The sequence below is a fragment of the Pangasianodon hypophthalmus genome, chromosome 10, assembly GCF_027358585.1.
Source record: "Pangasianodon hypophthalmus isolate fPanHyp1 chromosome 10, fPanHyp1.pri, whole genome shotgun sequence".
In the NCBI taxonomy this organism is placed as follows: Eukaryota; Metazoa; Chordata; class Actinopteri; order Siluriformes; family Pangasiidae; genus Pangasianodon; species Pangasianodon hypophthalmus.
In genome coordinates this window covers 15,410,626-15,426,760 of record NC_069719.1, presented here as the reverse complement: position 1 = coordinate 15,426,760, position 16,135 = coordinate 15,410,626, and the positions used below count along the sequence as shown (strand labels likewise).

Genomic DNA, 16,135 nt, shown 5'->3' with positions numbered 1-16,135 from the left:
AAATGTATCTTACTGAAGCTCAGAAAATTGCAAAATTATAATTCTGCTAATACGAAGGTAGTTCATAATTGGCAGCATAGTTTGTATTCAGTTTGTAGAAATAATCCTTTTTTTTTTTTTTTTTTTTTTTATCTTTTTGCTTTTTTATTTCATTTAAAATTTCATTATGTTCGTGTTTTTTTTCTTTTGCTTTGTCAGTATTTAACAATTATGCTGATAAAACACACTAGCCCTGTGAAGACTTAGTTATTTTCTAGTTGTAAATAAACTCAAAACCCAGTGATTTCATCTAAATTACAAACTATGTATGTATGTATATTGTACATATAAACAGAAATTTGTTTGAGCTGTTGTTGGTGTTTGCAGGGTTGTAAATTGTTTGTCTGTGTGGCTCAGAAAACCCCATATTTTATAGACAAAGCTTCCTAAGCTCATTATATGAGTTCTTGAATGAAAACATTTGTAGATTGCTTGCACAATTTCAAGTGGACCAGGAATGTAGCCTTGAGGCACTCCTTATAGATGACAGTTAGTATGAAGATGTTTTACTCTATGATCTACCAGATGATGCTCAGGAGTACTATTAAACATGGATTTTTAGAACAATCCACAAGTATACCATGGCATGTAACTACAAGGTCTCAAGTTTAGAAGTCTTATACAATGAGTGTTTATTTATTTTATTCACATGGTACATAATCAACAATGACTGAAACAGGCTGAAGCATATTTATAGCATCTGCTGTGTTTGTCAGTGAGTATATGGCTAATCATTAACATCTTTCATAGAACTTATGCACATCATCACATCAGTTATTTCTGTCACAAAAACTTATGAATAATAATCCTATTGATTATTAGGTGATATATACAGTCATGGGTAATGTGTATATACATATAGGCATGTTAAAGGTATGAATGGTCATGAATAGAATACATACAAAATAAAGTAACAATGTTGAATATGCACTGTTGTGCATTTAGGTAACAATATCTATACGTAATAAATATTTATACAATAATTCACAAATGATACTTTGGATATTAAGTGCATTGAGCCAAAAGCCTTTTTTTTTTTTTTTTTTTTTTTTTTTTTACACGTTCCCACAGAGGTGTTCATGTTGTATGCCAGAATACCTGTAAGGGTGCTAATGCAAACAGTGTTCTAACATCAATTATCATCGACTGGGTAATTTAGGTAGAAACCTGAGTTCATATGAGTAGACAAATCAGTAACATACTCACAATTTGGCTGTCTCAAGTTTGTACTTACATGTCCAAAATATCTGCAAGATTTCTGTTGTAGCACTAGACGTTCCAGTCCAACATTAAAGGTAAAGTTTCTCAACATACAAACAGACATACATAAATACACACGTACATAAATTCATACAACAGCATTCATGCACTTGACCAAATTCAGTGATGAGATGATTTACTCCTGAATCCATCTCGACCTGTCTTCCACCAATAATTACAAGCATAAACAACAGTAAATAAACTGCTACAACTAAATTGTGTTGTGAAAGGGTTTAGTATTTTTAGAATTTGTACTGCAATATTATCTAAAAAAATTTTTTACAAATTGGATCCATTTATTTTTTGTAATGTATAAATACATGAATGCCAGTTACCAAGAGATAGTTACTGCATGGAAACTGATCATTCTTATTGGGAGCTCCAATTAATTTCCATAATGAAATTGTATTTTCCCCCCATCCCACTGCATAAAATTTCTGCACACAGCACAAGGCGAGGTCCTTAAAAAGCTGTGAATGGTTGTATTAAATCTCACTACCCATCACAAACTCAAAGACTGCCAAAATAGACAGGCAGCGCCTCAGGTGAGACGAAAGCAGAAAAAAAAATGTAAACGCCCAAGTTACAAAAATAAACTAATCCTGGGTTAGGCATACAGTAGGAATATGAGGTTGGCCTGGCCGTTTTTACAGAAATACAGGTCATTTCGTTGCGGAAAGAACTCCGGGTGTTTGAATGGTAGGGAGGGAGAAGAGCGTGGCTACAGTGCAGGGCTGCTTGAAACTCAGTGAGGAGTGTGAGGCGTAGGCGAGGTTCCTCACTCTGACCCTGTGTTTACCCACCCTGTGGCACCAAAAAGTCTGCAGGCTTTAGTGAATGTTCAGGTTGTGAAAGTAATCGAAAGTGGCCCCTAAGGCCCAACTTGTTTCAACATTGTTCACCTTTTTAGTAAGCTGTAGGAGATAAACAGACAGAAGACAGAATTACCATTAAATTGCACAAACTGCCTTATTTTACTGCCATTCATAAACCATAAATAGAAATATACTGTATTCATTTCTGCCAACTCACAACTACACTTTAAATTACCCCGTAATTTGGCATTTTTATACAGTAAGAAAGTTGCTGGGTCATCATAAACACCCAGCAGTGAAATGCCCACCTGCAGAACAGTGTTGTCCTTGAAGCCAAACCCCTCTTTCAGAAGGACAGTGATGTAGGTCATGTCCATGCACAAGAAAGGGCTGATAGGACGGTATTTAGTCATCTTGTTGCAAACTTAACAAAAGAGGGAAAAGGATAGGTTTTATATTTTAATCTATGTCTATTAAATAAAATATTGATCAATGGATTAATCACAGAAAATAAAAATGGCAGGAATTTAGAAAATTACACACCCTCCAGTCAGCTTAAGTTATTGGGAAGAATTACGCAACACACCAAAATATTAATGTAAGTCATGTTTGCCTGTCTGCCACAATACCGTGAAATAGAGGCACATACAATGTTGACCATTTTTCTCGAGCTGAGGTGTAAAATAGATTGTTTCATGGCTTAGGTTGCGCATGTTATAAAGAGGTGGCAAGCCACAAGGGGTAAGCTGTGACAGATTGCCAAGTGTTCTTGTATGGGGCACGTCATTAAGAAACAGCTCCTCTTGTTAGACGTCTGGCAACTAGTACATGACAGTCAAACAGGAGGAGGAGATGGAGGAGGTCCACCACGTGCCAAAAGTGGCTCATCAAGAGCATGCAACAGTGTTCTCACTACACAAATAAAAGCCTTACATAAAATACCCAACTCCTTTGCACTCAGGATAAATCTGGCACTTCAGTGATATATATTATTTGACAGAATCTGGGTAATAAGCCAAAGGCTGTAAATCAATCTCAGGCGTCAGGTCTTCTCTTTTTGGAAGGGTGACCTTCATGTAATAGTCAACAGTGTTTGCAATAGCATGTCCAGTGTTTGCAATAGCATGTGCATTACGATAGCTAGGCAATTATTCGGAGGGCACTAAAATGTGCCAAGTTAGTGGGCTGGGCAGATACAGAGGTAGTAGAACACACAGGGTAAGGTATTTGTGTGGGAGAGGGACAGGGTGTGTTTATGTGGTGGCGAAGCTGTCATTTTGTGAAGGTTGTGCGATTGTCGGGAGTCTCAAATGCAAATAAGCACTGAGAGTTTATATTTGTACAGTGTGTACGGTAAGGCTTTGACCTGAATGTGCCTGGGAGGGAAGGAAAACTTCCAAAGGCTGGCGCCTTACCTTCTTTGGCTCTCTTCTTGAAATCTCTGACCTCCACAACACCGCCTCTGGAGCCATCTAAGACAGAGACAGAAAATGAACAAATCAGCTACAGAAATTCTCCTAAAATTCTTACCATTTTTACTGTGATTTAAATGAACAAATGCAGGAATCTATTACCAATAAGGCCAGACTCCACGGCTCTGTCATAGTAATAGGAGAAGGCATAGAAGACACTGTTTCCCTTGACTTCATAGGGCTGATGTACGATCCCTTTCACCACACGCATCACTTCATGGTAGCACAGTTTATATCCTGCATAACCTGTGGAGGCAAGATCCAATGAGACATGATGCACTTTTTTAATTACCCATTTTTCAGACAATGCATGTCGCGGAATGTCGCCAAATGCGCAAAATACAATCCCATAGTATGACCTTAGATTTAAGAGGTCCTACCTCAGAAGCTAAAAATAGACTTGCTACATACTTAACTAAGCTAGGAGTATGGACTGGTTGAGGGGAAATCATATGCTGACAGAGTCTACACTTAGAGCAGAAGCCAAGTTTGTTAGTGATTTCATATTACGAAATTGGGCATGGTCATGATAAAGCTGCAAGCTATGTGAAACGGAAAATACCAAGCACGTGACCTAACCAGTATCTCTTGGCTACATGGCTGCGGTAAGGGAGTGTTATATCATTTGAGGACTCAACTAACAATTTTCTCTTCACTTAAATACAATGTTTGCAGTATTATTATTGTTCAAACGCATGAGAGGTGGACAATTACACGGAACTGGCAAAACCCTGAATATGCTGTTTGGGTCCACAATTACACAATTACACCCTCACTAAAGTGCTGTCAAATTAATGTCTTAAACTCAATTGTGCTCAGCCTTGTGTAATGGGTTACTCATATCAAGAAAATTTCTGGAACTGAATAATTACTCTTAGAATCATTATCTCCTCTGAGACCTGGGATTGACATTGATTCTTTATTTCTGTTGTGTAAAATGGGAAAACGAAGAAAAGCAGGTTGCTTGTTAAGCTCTTACCATCTGGGATTCCACTGACTTTGTAGGTGATCCCACCAAAGGTCCAATCTTCTCTGAACTTCTTGGGAAGGCAAGAACTTGTGAAAACTTTGTGGTCAAGATCTGGAGGATACAAAGGTTGGTACAGTATTTTAACCATTAATGGATCCTGGAAAGATCAACGTTAAAATATAATTGTGTTGATTATCTAAAGGAACATCAAGAAACATTACCATCTGCTCCAAGTGCACCAAGAGTCGCCAGTCGGGCTGCAACAAGTCCATTTCCAAGGTAACTACATTAGGAAAGAAGGTCGGTATATAGGTGAATTTTGCAATATAACTGTATGAATACAATATAGAATAAGTTTTCTCCAGTAAAATACCTGTGGGTGTAAAGCTCGTAAGTGGTGTTGAACAAGTCGATGCGTGCAATGTAATCGTGAGGAGCATTCTGCACTGTTTTCTGCAGGGGAAAAAAAAAAGATAATTATGAGGTTGTACATTTCATATATATATATTATCTCTTATCTACTTTATTATCTATTATCGGCTGATCACAGTCATACCTTTGATTTTGGGAGAAATGTGATTTGGGTTGAACCTCCACCCAGATCCAAGATTCCTACAGTTTTTCTGGTATTGGCATACAAGTGACCTATAACACAGAAGTATGGCAAAATTATACAAAGGTTGCAATTTAAAGATCACAGTATTATTGGCAGAGGTAGAATTTCTCATGACCTTTACTACTGTTCACTTATGGCCATATTTTAATAAAACAACATGAGAGGTCATTCTGTATAAGACAGATAATAAAAGTGCATTAGAAATAGTTAGGAGATGTTAAGTAAAGTTTATGGGTTTCTGGGTTTTTTTTTAGGCTTTTATATGTAAAATCACTCATGCTCTATGGGAGTTTTCCCCAAAGTGAGAACTATGAGGTTGTCAGAGGCAGATGGTAGGAGCTGAGTCACGGGCAGTGCAGCAGAGAGGAGACTCCATTATTTTATTGCTCTAAAAAAAATTCAGTGAAACTCCACACTGACCACAGACCACCAGCCACCATCCACCACTGACACCACCTTCGCAAAACATGAGCAATACTTAACCTGTCAGGAAATTCACTGTAACCCAAGCCAGCACTCCTGTAGAGCAAGAGAGACAATACATAAGATCACAATATATACTGCTGTTGTTGTGGTTTTATAGGATTAGTAATCTGAGCAGATAACACAGTTAGTTTCACCACATTTATTACACTGAACTATGTATCAGCCACTTTCAATATGAATTTCATACTAGAACAATGAGTTTTCTAGTATGAACGGCTTTGAATAATCCTCTTAAGTATTCATTTCAAGAAGCAGTAACAGTTTATTACTTGAATTTGAAGTTCCCAAGGTATGATTTCTTTATTCTGGCAGCCTACGCCCTACTTTGGGATACGGGGCCACAACTGAGTCATTGCCATAACTTTGCCACCTGCTATTAGTGGTTTTCGGCTCTGCCAGATAGCTCAGACAGATTTTAAGTACATGTACTGCATGTTTCTTCATTAAGGTCAAATCTTATTTCATAAAGTGTGTCCTGATTTCTTGGCCATCAGGGTTCAGCCCAGGTAATCAGACATGTCTGAGATGTGATATTACTCACATCTCATAAAAGCAGGTAATGACTTGTACATCTGAGCTTGCAGTAACAAAAATGTGTAACGCTGATTAAAAAAAATATATTTAACAATACATGTGGGAGGATGAAAGCAAATTCATTAAGGTTTCAACAGTAAAGAATATTGCCATGATGTGGCTTTCATATTTATATTTACATCATGGCATACAGTTAAGTATCTAGGGCTGCATTATGTGGGAAGAAATTAAAATAATGCCTAAATGGTAAAAGCAGTGACAAATGAAACTTTAATACCTTCGTTTGTGCCATTCATGAGTGTGACACTGTTGCCTGGCACATAGAAAGGAGATTCATCAAATACTTGTTTCACCTGTGAACATAAGAATTTAATTTGAACAAAAATTTCAGCTTTTAAACACACAATACACCTGCTATACAACTGAAATCTCAAATGATTTGTAATTTATTAAAATATGTATGAAAATTAAAAAAAAACCTAATCCTCTTGCCAAGTCCTTTTATCTGCAGGAAATGAACTGAATCAACTGAAATTGTCTGTAACTGAGGGAATTCGAAACCATGTTTGTGGTTGCTGTGTTGGTAAAATAATTCAAAAGCCAGTTTAGCCCAATGTTCCAGACAGCCTCAAAACAGCTGTTTTTATGCAATAGCAGCCTCTAGCCCTTTTTCTTGCTTTTCCTCTCCATCACACACACAATGTGGTTAACATCTCCCTGTCTTTGGCGGAATAGCTGGTTTCTCCACCAAACTGTCTGAGGAAAGGAGCGATGGGGAAAAAAATCAAGGCAGTGAAAAAGAGAGCTTGCCTTACCTCATCCAACAGAGCTTGGGCTTTCTCCTTGGGCATCAGCCGCAGGCCAGCGGTGGCTTTCAGTAACACGGGGGTCTGCCACCATTCCTCCTTGGGGATGGTCTTTTTAGCCACCTTCAGCAGCTGTCTGATGGTCTCTCCACCCTGAAACAGACAATTTCACCAAGGTGAATCCACTGACCATGAAGCAATTAACAAAAATTCTAACAACAGAAAATTGAATAAGAGACATTTTTTAAAAAAAATAAAAAATCTATCTACTGGATGCAACTGGAGGAACAGTATAGAAAGAGAGGGCAGAATAATTACTGGCATAAGGCAAATCAGTCTGTCCTGTGGTTAACACCAGATTGGAAAAGTACATATGTCACTATGAAAATAACTGTGCTGTCACAGAGTAAAGCGATACTTTGGTGGACAGTCTGGAATCCAAATTCCACTACTGACCATCTTATCATCAAGTGATCCATCAATGGAAATAACAAAAATGTCATCTGGAATTTGAGTTAACACTGTGGTGGAAAAAGGGAGGTCTATTAGGATATAACAGTAATATTGTCCATAATAATGTGATGAGAATGACATAGGCTTACCTCTTCAGGATTATCTCCATATGCTGACAGTCCAGGCTTCACTGCATTATACATTTCATTGTCAAGCACCGGCAGCCCAGCTGTCAGAAACACAGAGACAGATGACAGATGAACAATTGGTTTAGAAGATGCACATTAGGTATCAACTGTGGTTAACTTCTTCAGCTCGTATATGCCAATTGTGCTTGTGCTTACTGTGTACTTTGTAAATGGCTATTGTAACCATAAAATGGTGACCACAAATTTTTTTCCAGACAGACAAATTACCAGTTCCTTCGGACTCAAACTTTACATCATCACAAGTGATGCTATGTCTCAACATGAAGAACATTTTTAAAAATGATTACTACCACTCATTTTGAACAGACTTCTCAATTTTGTTGATTGAAACTGTTTCAGTGTCAAAACTGCAAACTCTTGCACTTCTCTCTCTCTCTCACACACACACACACACTTTCTCCGCCTGCAAAGCTCTCTTTCTCTTCCCACCCGAATGTTTCTGTTTGCCTTAGCACCTCACAGTGAATAATCCTGCAGTAAACCCAGACACTGCAGAGAGACAGCACTAGGTTTGCTAGCGCAGGAGAGAGAAAGCAAGAGAGACAGTGAGAGAGGCAGAGCAAGAGAGAGAGAGAGAGGAGTCAACTGAGTTTACAAGGCAGGACTACACAGGATCATTTGGAGTTCATGCTGTAATGTTGTGCCCTGAAAATGGAAGTGACAATGGATTGGAGCGATGGAGCCACTGCAGAAGAGAATACTGAAACAGCTAGAAGACTGACAAAGGCACTTACCTGCTGCTAGGTTCAGATGTTCTGTATGGACTTATTAGCAGAGGAGAAAGGGAATAGAGAGAATAAGAACTCACCTGGGTCCTTCTGAATGAACTTGTAGATGTGGATGCGGGTGCCGGTGCTGCCGGCGTCGAACATGATCCCATGAAAGGTGCGAGGAGGTGGTACCTCCGCCTCTGCTGGGACCTCTGGAGGCAGTAGATTGTCCATGTTGGCATGGTGGTTGAATATGCGGTGGCGGTAATTGTACAAATGGCGGTTGTACAAGGGGTGGTTGTAGTATGTTGCTTCAGCTAGGAAGTGCCCAGCCAAAAGCCACATGGACACCACCGACAGTAGAAACATCTGCTGTGGCATGGTTTCTCTCTCGCAAGGCAGCACTATCAACAACTGGAGATGTATTTCTTTAAAATTTGGTCTAATATCTTTTAAGCTGCTTTCTAAAGGAGGAAAGTGTTTGAAGATGTGTCTTGCTCTTGTGGAGAAGGAAACTGAGGTGCATGCAAATGCAGATGAAGGTCAGCAGATGAGGTGAGCAGCTGAAGAGAGGAGAAGAGCAGTAGCAGAGATAGAGAGAAAGGGGGGGGGGTGAAGACAGAGACACACTCGGGACTGGATGGTCTTCTGTTAACAGTATATAAAGACATAAGGGCTTGGCAGGGGGCCATGCCAAGCAAAGCCATCCACCAATCCTGAGGCTCTCCATCTCAAGTCCTCCAGGAGCCATCCCCCACCATCCTCTTCCCCTCCCTAAAAAAAAAAAAAAGAACTCTTGTGGAATACCTGCTACACAGCACAATTTCTTTCTCTTAAATAGACGTACCAACCCATGGCATCCTCATCTGAAGTGGCTTAAATGCAGCTTGAAGATTCCTATAAAGTTAAAAGAAGTATATATTGAGACTTCAAAACAGGTTAGACTATTAAGACTAGGAGCAGTGGTCTTAAAATACACTTTTATGGGTGTACTTAATTAAGACCTATGGTTTTGCAGTCAATCTTGTTACTTAACTACTATCTCTGTTGACAACCATGTCACCCTCCACTTGCAAACTTTCAATTACTTTAAGTCAACTTTTTCTTGCTTTTTTCCTTAGTAGAGATATTATAAATCTGCTACTAAAGAATCATAAATGACTTTACACAAAATGACAGCTATTTAAGACATAACTAATTTGCATTTTTCAGCTCATAACTTCTTAATGTGGCCTTTTTCTGCCCTTGGTCGTTTATAAAGGAAGAACAAAGAAATGTAGACATTATCTAATTCATTGTGGGACTTTAAAATAAGGGTAAATTGCACTATAATCATTAAAACAAGACAGCTTGGACAGATGTATGCATGGTTGTGAGTATTTGTGGGAAATGGGGGTTACTTTTATTGTTTTCTCATTTACCATCACCTGATATTTTGCAGACTGTGTGCATGTTGTTACTGCTTTCACTGAAGATTAAGTGTAAGATGATTCTATACCAAGTGACTATTCAGAAGCAAAATAAAAGTTATAGCTATGTGTTTTGCTGTTGAAAAATGACCAAATTCTAAACTAAAATGCATAAAGTGATCTTTCACAAAGAGAATTGGTGTATGAACATAGCTTAAGCATGTTCATTTTTTTTACTGGTATAAGCAGTAAAAAGCATGTGAAAAATCATTTAACTCCCACTCATTGCTTCAACGACCACAGGATTTTCAGAAAGAAGAGAAAATATCTACAGGCTTGCTTAAAAAGAAGTATGAGAACTATGAGTGGTTAGACTCTCCTCTTTAGGTGGGTGTTATAGCTGGAAAAAAAGTTTTAACCATCCTTGCAGTTCTCATAAGATTTTTCTTCATTTGCACTGAGCATGTGCAGATGCGAGACGTTTGCATGTGATTGTCGCTGTGCAGTGCTTAATGCAGAAGCGGCTACGGATGAAGACCTCATCTGAACCGTGGGGTTTTCTCCACCCTGTTAACATGAAATACCACTGCCCAGGCAGGAGCCGCATTCACTGTTAAAGGAATTGTTTTGTGGAACTTGTACATAATTCAGCTCTGAAGAAGCTGGGCCACCGCGAGCTTCCTCTTTTCTTCCTTGCAACAAATGAACGTGGTTCACCACACAGTGCGGCTTCAGATCGGCTCTCATCACTGCTGTGATGTGAGGACTGACTGAAGCGAGGGAAGAGCTGGAATAGACTGAGGAGGATCCCAGGCTGGTGTTTTAACATTTTGAGGCAGGAGGAGTGCCATGAAGAGTGCAGAAAAGGGAGGGGGGGGAAGGGGGGGGAAGGGGGGGGGGGGGGGGGGGGGGAAGCAAAGGTGGAGTTTGGCACTGTTTGCACTCCCATCATGCCATTCCTGTCCTGAGCCACTCGGCTCGAGCGGGGCAGCTGTTCCAACGTTGTAATTTGGAACTAAAAATATAACATTTTCTTTCCTCTTTCACTACTTTTTTTAAAATTCTGTGGTACCCCATTATGGTCTTTTCTCCTTTGCCAAGCATGCGTGTGCTGGACCTCTCATTGACTTCAGACAATTTAAGAGGACACTCCTGGTCGTGCCATAGTAACGACATTGTGTCCTATGAGCTAATTTAATAAGTGGCTGACTAACACTTGAGTGTCATGAAAATGTACTCACACTCTTGAACAAAGCCATTATATCCTGTCTATACTGCCTGATCCAGAAAGAATCCCATGCAGTCCTCAAGGGTATGAGAATTATGTAAGCATTAAAATTTACAATGTGATACTAGACTGTATGCTCACCTTGTTTTCTGACACAGGCTTACTAAGAATCATAGTTGTAATTACGTGTACACATAACTGTAGACAATTACTGACAAAGCATTTTGTGGATTCACACATCTTAAATTGTGTTTACAGAGTGAAGCAAGGGAATTACTACATATTATCTAACTGATGTGATGAAAAAGGAGCTGGAATGATTGAGACAAAGCTTGACGAGTTTAAAAACCCATTTAGGCATTACAGACTGACAAATATTTTGCCACGAAGAAAGAATCATAATTTAAAAAAATTTGTTGCTCAGCCAGAGGCATCCTGTAATCTACATTACAGTGAAAACAATGGAACACTACTTTAAATATTGAAAGAAAAATGACTTCAATCAGAAGGAAAATAAATAAGGAAAAGAAATATGACTTCAATCAGAAAGAAAATAAAGAGCTTGGTGGGGGGAAAAAAAACCCCAAACAAAACCTGTAATAAAGCTGCTGGCTTGAAAATGCATTTTTAATGTAGTGTCACTGAACTTAGATGTGCTAACTGGAGCTTTTGTAGTTAGTAAATCATAACCTTAATGTTTTATTATCCACACAAATTACAGATTGTGGATATTACTTAGCCACATCACTGCTGTCACAAAAAAAAAAAATGATAGTGGACGGTAGCTCTTAAAGAATCAAATTACAAACACAATGTTCTTTTAACCTCACAAAAAAAGTGTAAGCCTATGTAATGTTCACACTGTAATAAAGCACTGCTACATTATGGGTCCTTATATATTATATACTGTACTATATACTGTACTGATTCAAACTGAGCAAAATCCTTACAACATACAGTGCATCCTCCCTGCTTTATACGCTGATCCTTCCCAAACCAGAAATCTATTATAAATATACTACATAGGCAGCCACAGAAATGCCAAGTTTGTGGGTGTCCTGCCCAAGAACTCCCATTGAAGAGACCAAAACCTTGTAATTACAATTTTGGTGATAATGACAGCTTGAAAATGTTCACAGTTTTGTCTATAGGGAGAAGGGGCTTGGGGGTGGGTCGCTATCATCTATCATAGCAATTAGCTTTAAATTTAGTTGCCTAATGGCATACATGGTGCTATAGCTACTGCCCCGATACATTTACAGTAGTTCCGCCCAAACATTTTGCCACATGTTCGTTTAGCTTTTTCTGCTTGTGGAATGTTGTATGGACACCTTCCAGTTACGTCAGAAATGAGCACAAGCACAGATTATCGAGTAGTCTGGAGGCTGGTCGGTCTGAGTACAGGCATGTGAGGCCTGGCGGACGCTGCTGGACGGATTCAAAGCAAGGTTCGGCCTTAAGTATATATTGTATTTTAGAGGGCTTGGCTTTCTGAGAACGCTAAATCAACTGCAGTTTTGTTTTAACTTCTGTGGCTAGTCCACAGTTTATGTAATCATTCCTTATAGGTCCATTTTACACGTCTCAATCACTTGCCTGAGCACAGTTCCTCTCAGGACATCGATAGGAGATTCACCCAGCTTGCTTCTACAACCCTCTTATCTACCAGTCTTTTTCAAACTTTAATTCTTTTCATTTTCCAAATCATGCCAACACAACAGAGACAATCACATAGATGTAATAAGAACTATAGAAAGAAGACATGTTGTGTATTGATTGCTTGTTTCTGTTGGTTTTCCATACTTCCTATTTTCCTATTTCTAATCTTACTATATATGCTTTAAAAAAAATAGTATAATCAAAATTAGATACACAATCTCATTTTTTTTAATTTTGGGTTTTTTTTGATAACATTGATAATCACTACTAAAAATTTATGTTCAGGGGAAAGAATGTGGTAAGAATTCCAGTTGTTCAAGATGGCTGCCCCAGTTAAGCATTTCAATCGATTTTTATGCTCCTGAAGAACATCTGCAGTTCTGCATGACATTACTTAAGAACTACATGTGGTTTGAGGGATATATTTATGGAATGTGGACATTCATTCCTTCAACTTCAGTAACAGCTTTAACCTGGTCAGGGTCACGGTGGATCTGGAGCCTATCCCAGGAGCACTGGGAGTGAGATGGGAAGACACCCTGGACAGGAGGCTAACTCATCTCCAAACTACAGAAGCTGATCAATTACATTTGGAGTCAGCGGAATAGTGTGTTTTGTTTTGGATTTCTGTAGAAGCATTCCTTCAAGGTTTCCATTTAAGGTGCAAAATAAGACACCATGTATTTTGTTTTTGTGAAGTTTGCTAACAGGTTTTGTCACATTTTGTTGTGATTACATAATGAAAAGAGATCATGAAAAGCTGCAGGAGGAAGAGAGAGATCAGGTTAGTGCCTCGAGCCCTGGCCGTCTCCATGGTAACAGCTCTAAACAAGGCACTGGAGCTGAGAAGTGCTGTGGAGCCGACACTGTTTACTGTCTGAACTAAAGCTGCAGGTCAGGAGGATGCCGAAGAAAAAAGCGAAGAAGGGAGGAAAGAAGGGGAAAGGGTGAGCAACACTGCAAAGTCCATTAAAAATGCTTTTCCTCGTGAGTGTGATCAAACACTAATGTAGTGTACTTACAGCAAACTTTTCTGATCTATTTCCTTGATCTGTTTTTCCTGAACTGTTCAATTACAAAGTACCTTTTCTCATATCAATCTTATCTGTCTAGAAATGCAAAGAAGGAAAACAAATCGAATTCCAACACGGATAAGGAGTGTGACAGTGAGAGAGCTAAAGCTAACGCGGCTCTGTGGGAGGCCCGGCTGGAGCTAACGGAAAACTCGCGGGTGGAGTATCGCGAAGCGGCTCGCAGGCTGGCCCGGGCAAACGAAGAGCTCACCAACCAGCAGTACAGAGCCGAGAAGGACACTACGGACATCATTGCTTTTCTGAAAAACAAAGAACTCGAGAAAGAAGCACAGGTTAGTGTCTGAACGCTGCTCGCGAGCTCAAACACAAATACGCGCACGCGCCGCATTTCACACAGGTGTTTGAGCAGCCCGTTATGAGGCTGCGCTCCATTCTGAAGTGATCCTCACTGTGCCCTAGTCCCTCTGTAGGCTGCACCCTTCACAGTCACAACGCTCAAGGGTCCCCTCTGTAGAGGTCGAAATGAAGAGAACCATTAGGAACGCACTTTATGTCATTTTAAAAAGCCAAAGACGGTGTTTTATTGTCACACAATCACGATTCAAGATTTATATTTGTCACATACACAATTATATACAGTATATAACTTGCAGTGAAATGGAAACCTGGCCTACTCCTCTTTAGACTGTGCATTAAATACTAAATTAAAAAAGTTAAATTTTAAAAATCAGAAATTAATAGGAAATAATAAGAAGAAATAAGAAATATGAAATATATGTACAAGAATGTGCAAAAACGGATGTACAAAATATGCAGTGTTACGTGTAGTAACAATACAAAGTGCAAAGTGCAGTATGCGGAGTGACTGTATACTGTCACTTTATATATCACTTTATACTTTATAATCTCTGTCACTTTAATAACTAACAACAAAAACTTTCGTCGCTGCAACCAGTTTCATTTACGACACTTTCACACCCTTTAGTCCATCAGTCTGATTCAGAGCAAAATGGAAACTTTTGGTTCATTTACTATTTGGTTTGATTCTAGATGGTGTGATTACAGCGGTCTTTTAAGATTATCACGTGTCAGCCTGTACAAGATGATCCCAATAAAATCTTGGCCAAATTTTATAACAGATTACATGATAGCATGTGTTCTCCATGTCAGATTATAAGATCCTCTAACCTGCCATTAAAGCGCAGGCATAAAATGGGGGTAACAATCCTCAAAGTGAGCTTGGGGTAATAAAGATTTTTTGTGTGTGTTTATGCTTTTGCCACTACTGTATTTGTAGCTTTTCTGTGTGTTTCGTATATAATCCTATGACATTTTCCTATTTGTGGCTTTTAGATGAGCATCATAGCAGTGGTCACATTCTGAGATTAATTAAAAAATTAAAAAATTCTGTCACTGTCAGAACTTTGTCATCGGCTGTCTTTGGTCACAACCGAGTTTGGTCTCGACTCACAACCGAACAAGTCTTTTATCATGTGCGATTTTTGTGTGCGACAGGAAAATTAAGCCAAAAATCACATAAACTAACCAAAAAGCAAAAAAAAAAAAAAAAAAATTATTAAGGGGCATGTAGGGCTGAAAAATTTCATTAACTGATCAAAAATGGCGACAGAAAAATGTAAAAAGACCTTTCACAAAAATCCCATGAGCATGGAGAATGCAGAGCCAGTGCTAAATAAAGGATTGGATAATTATATAAAAGTACTTTCAAGCAGTTTGTACCACATCCAGATTTTATTTTCTCTTTTTGTTTGTTAGTCCAAATATCCAGTACACATCCCAGTTCTACAGCACTACAGCTCTGTCCTTTGGCAGTTTACCTCACAGTTCAGTTTAACAGCTTGCAATTGCTTTCTTGCTGCAAACGAACTGCATCGCCACTCAGACATTCTCGGATTGCTTTGGCCCACATCTGACTGGGATTGCTGTGTTCATACCTCCCTAAATTAACTACTACACGGTTTGATTCAAAAGGACTAAACACTGCATATGTAAAAGCACTCTTAGTAGCTGCCATTCACTGTCAGATTTTTTTTTTTTTTTTTTTTAATCTGTTATAATGATAAAGACAAGAAATCTCCATCAAAGAGCTTATTTGTAGTGGTACTACTTTCAGCTGTTTTATTCCTTTTAGTTCCAATTTAATATTACTAAATATGTTTCTTACTGGACTTGACCTACACTTAAGCCTGCTTACTGCAAGCAAAAGTGTTAGGAGCAAAGTGTCTCTTCAAAAATGACAACCATGTACTGGACAAAACCTCTGTTTGGACTAGAAGCCGCAGGTTGGAGGGAAACATGAGCAAATCCAGTAAAGTTGGAGTTACACTGCAGAAGGGATGGAAATGATTCAATTATAATCTATTAATGTTAGGTATGTTTGCTGATTAGATATCTTTCAAGGAGGATATAATGTA

General features: G+C 38.8%; 2 protein-coding genes across 4 annotated transcripts in view; one reads left to right on the top strand and one right to left on the bottom strand.

The window, feature by feature from the left end:
- Positions 1 to 646: 646 nt before the first annotated feature.
- entpd5a (ectonucleoside triphosphate diphosphohydrolase 5a) lies at positions 647 to 13,823 on the bottom strand. Of its 2 annotated transcripts, XM_026933970.3 has the most exons (14): positions 13,689 to 13,823; positions 8,469 to 9,267; positions 7,601 to 7,680; positions 7,008 to 7,151; positions 6,470 to 6,545; positions 5,656 to 5,691; positions 5,113 to 5,201; positions 4,930 to 5,009; positions 4,778 to 4,839; positions 4,566 to 4,667; positions 3,689 to 3,832; positions 3,530 to 3,586; positions 2,423 to 2,538; positions 647 to 2,213 (listed from the first exon to the last, which is right to left on the bottom strand). In XM_026933970.3, exons 2-14 carry the CDS (start codon positions 8,749 to 8,751, stop codon positions 2,130 to 2,132), a joined length of 1,353 nt encoding a protein of 450 aa, XP_026789771.1. In that variant the 5' UTR covers positions 8,752 to 9,267; positions 13,689 to 13,823; the 3' UTR covers positions 647 to 2,129. The 2 variants fall into 2 exon arrangements, with proteins under 2 accessions (XP_026789771.1, XP_053093595.1); XM_053237620.1 differs by lacking the exon at positions 13,689 to 13,823 and having other exon boundaries at positions 8,469 to 9,383.
- The window catches only part of si:ch211-163l21.10 (basal body-orientation factor 1), an 18,412-nt gene continuing 15,352 nt past the window's right edge, over positions 13,076 to 16,135 (top strand). For both annotated transcript variants that reach the window (XM_026933967.3, XM_026933966.3), the window contains exons 1-2: positions 13,076 to 13,613; positions 13,780 to 14,032. In XM_026933967.3, the coding sequence (XP_026789768.3) occupies positions 13,570 to 13,613; positions 13,780 to 14,032 (297 nt within the window). In that variant the 5' untranslated portion in view covers positions 13,076 to 13,569. The remainder of the gene's footprint in view (positions 13,614 to 13,779; positions 14,033 to 16,135) is intronic.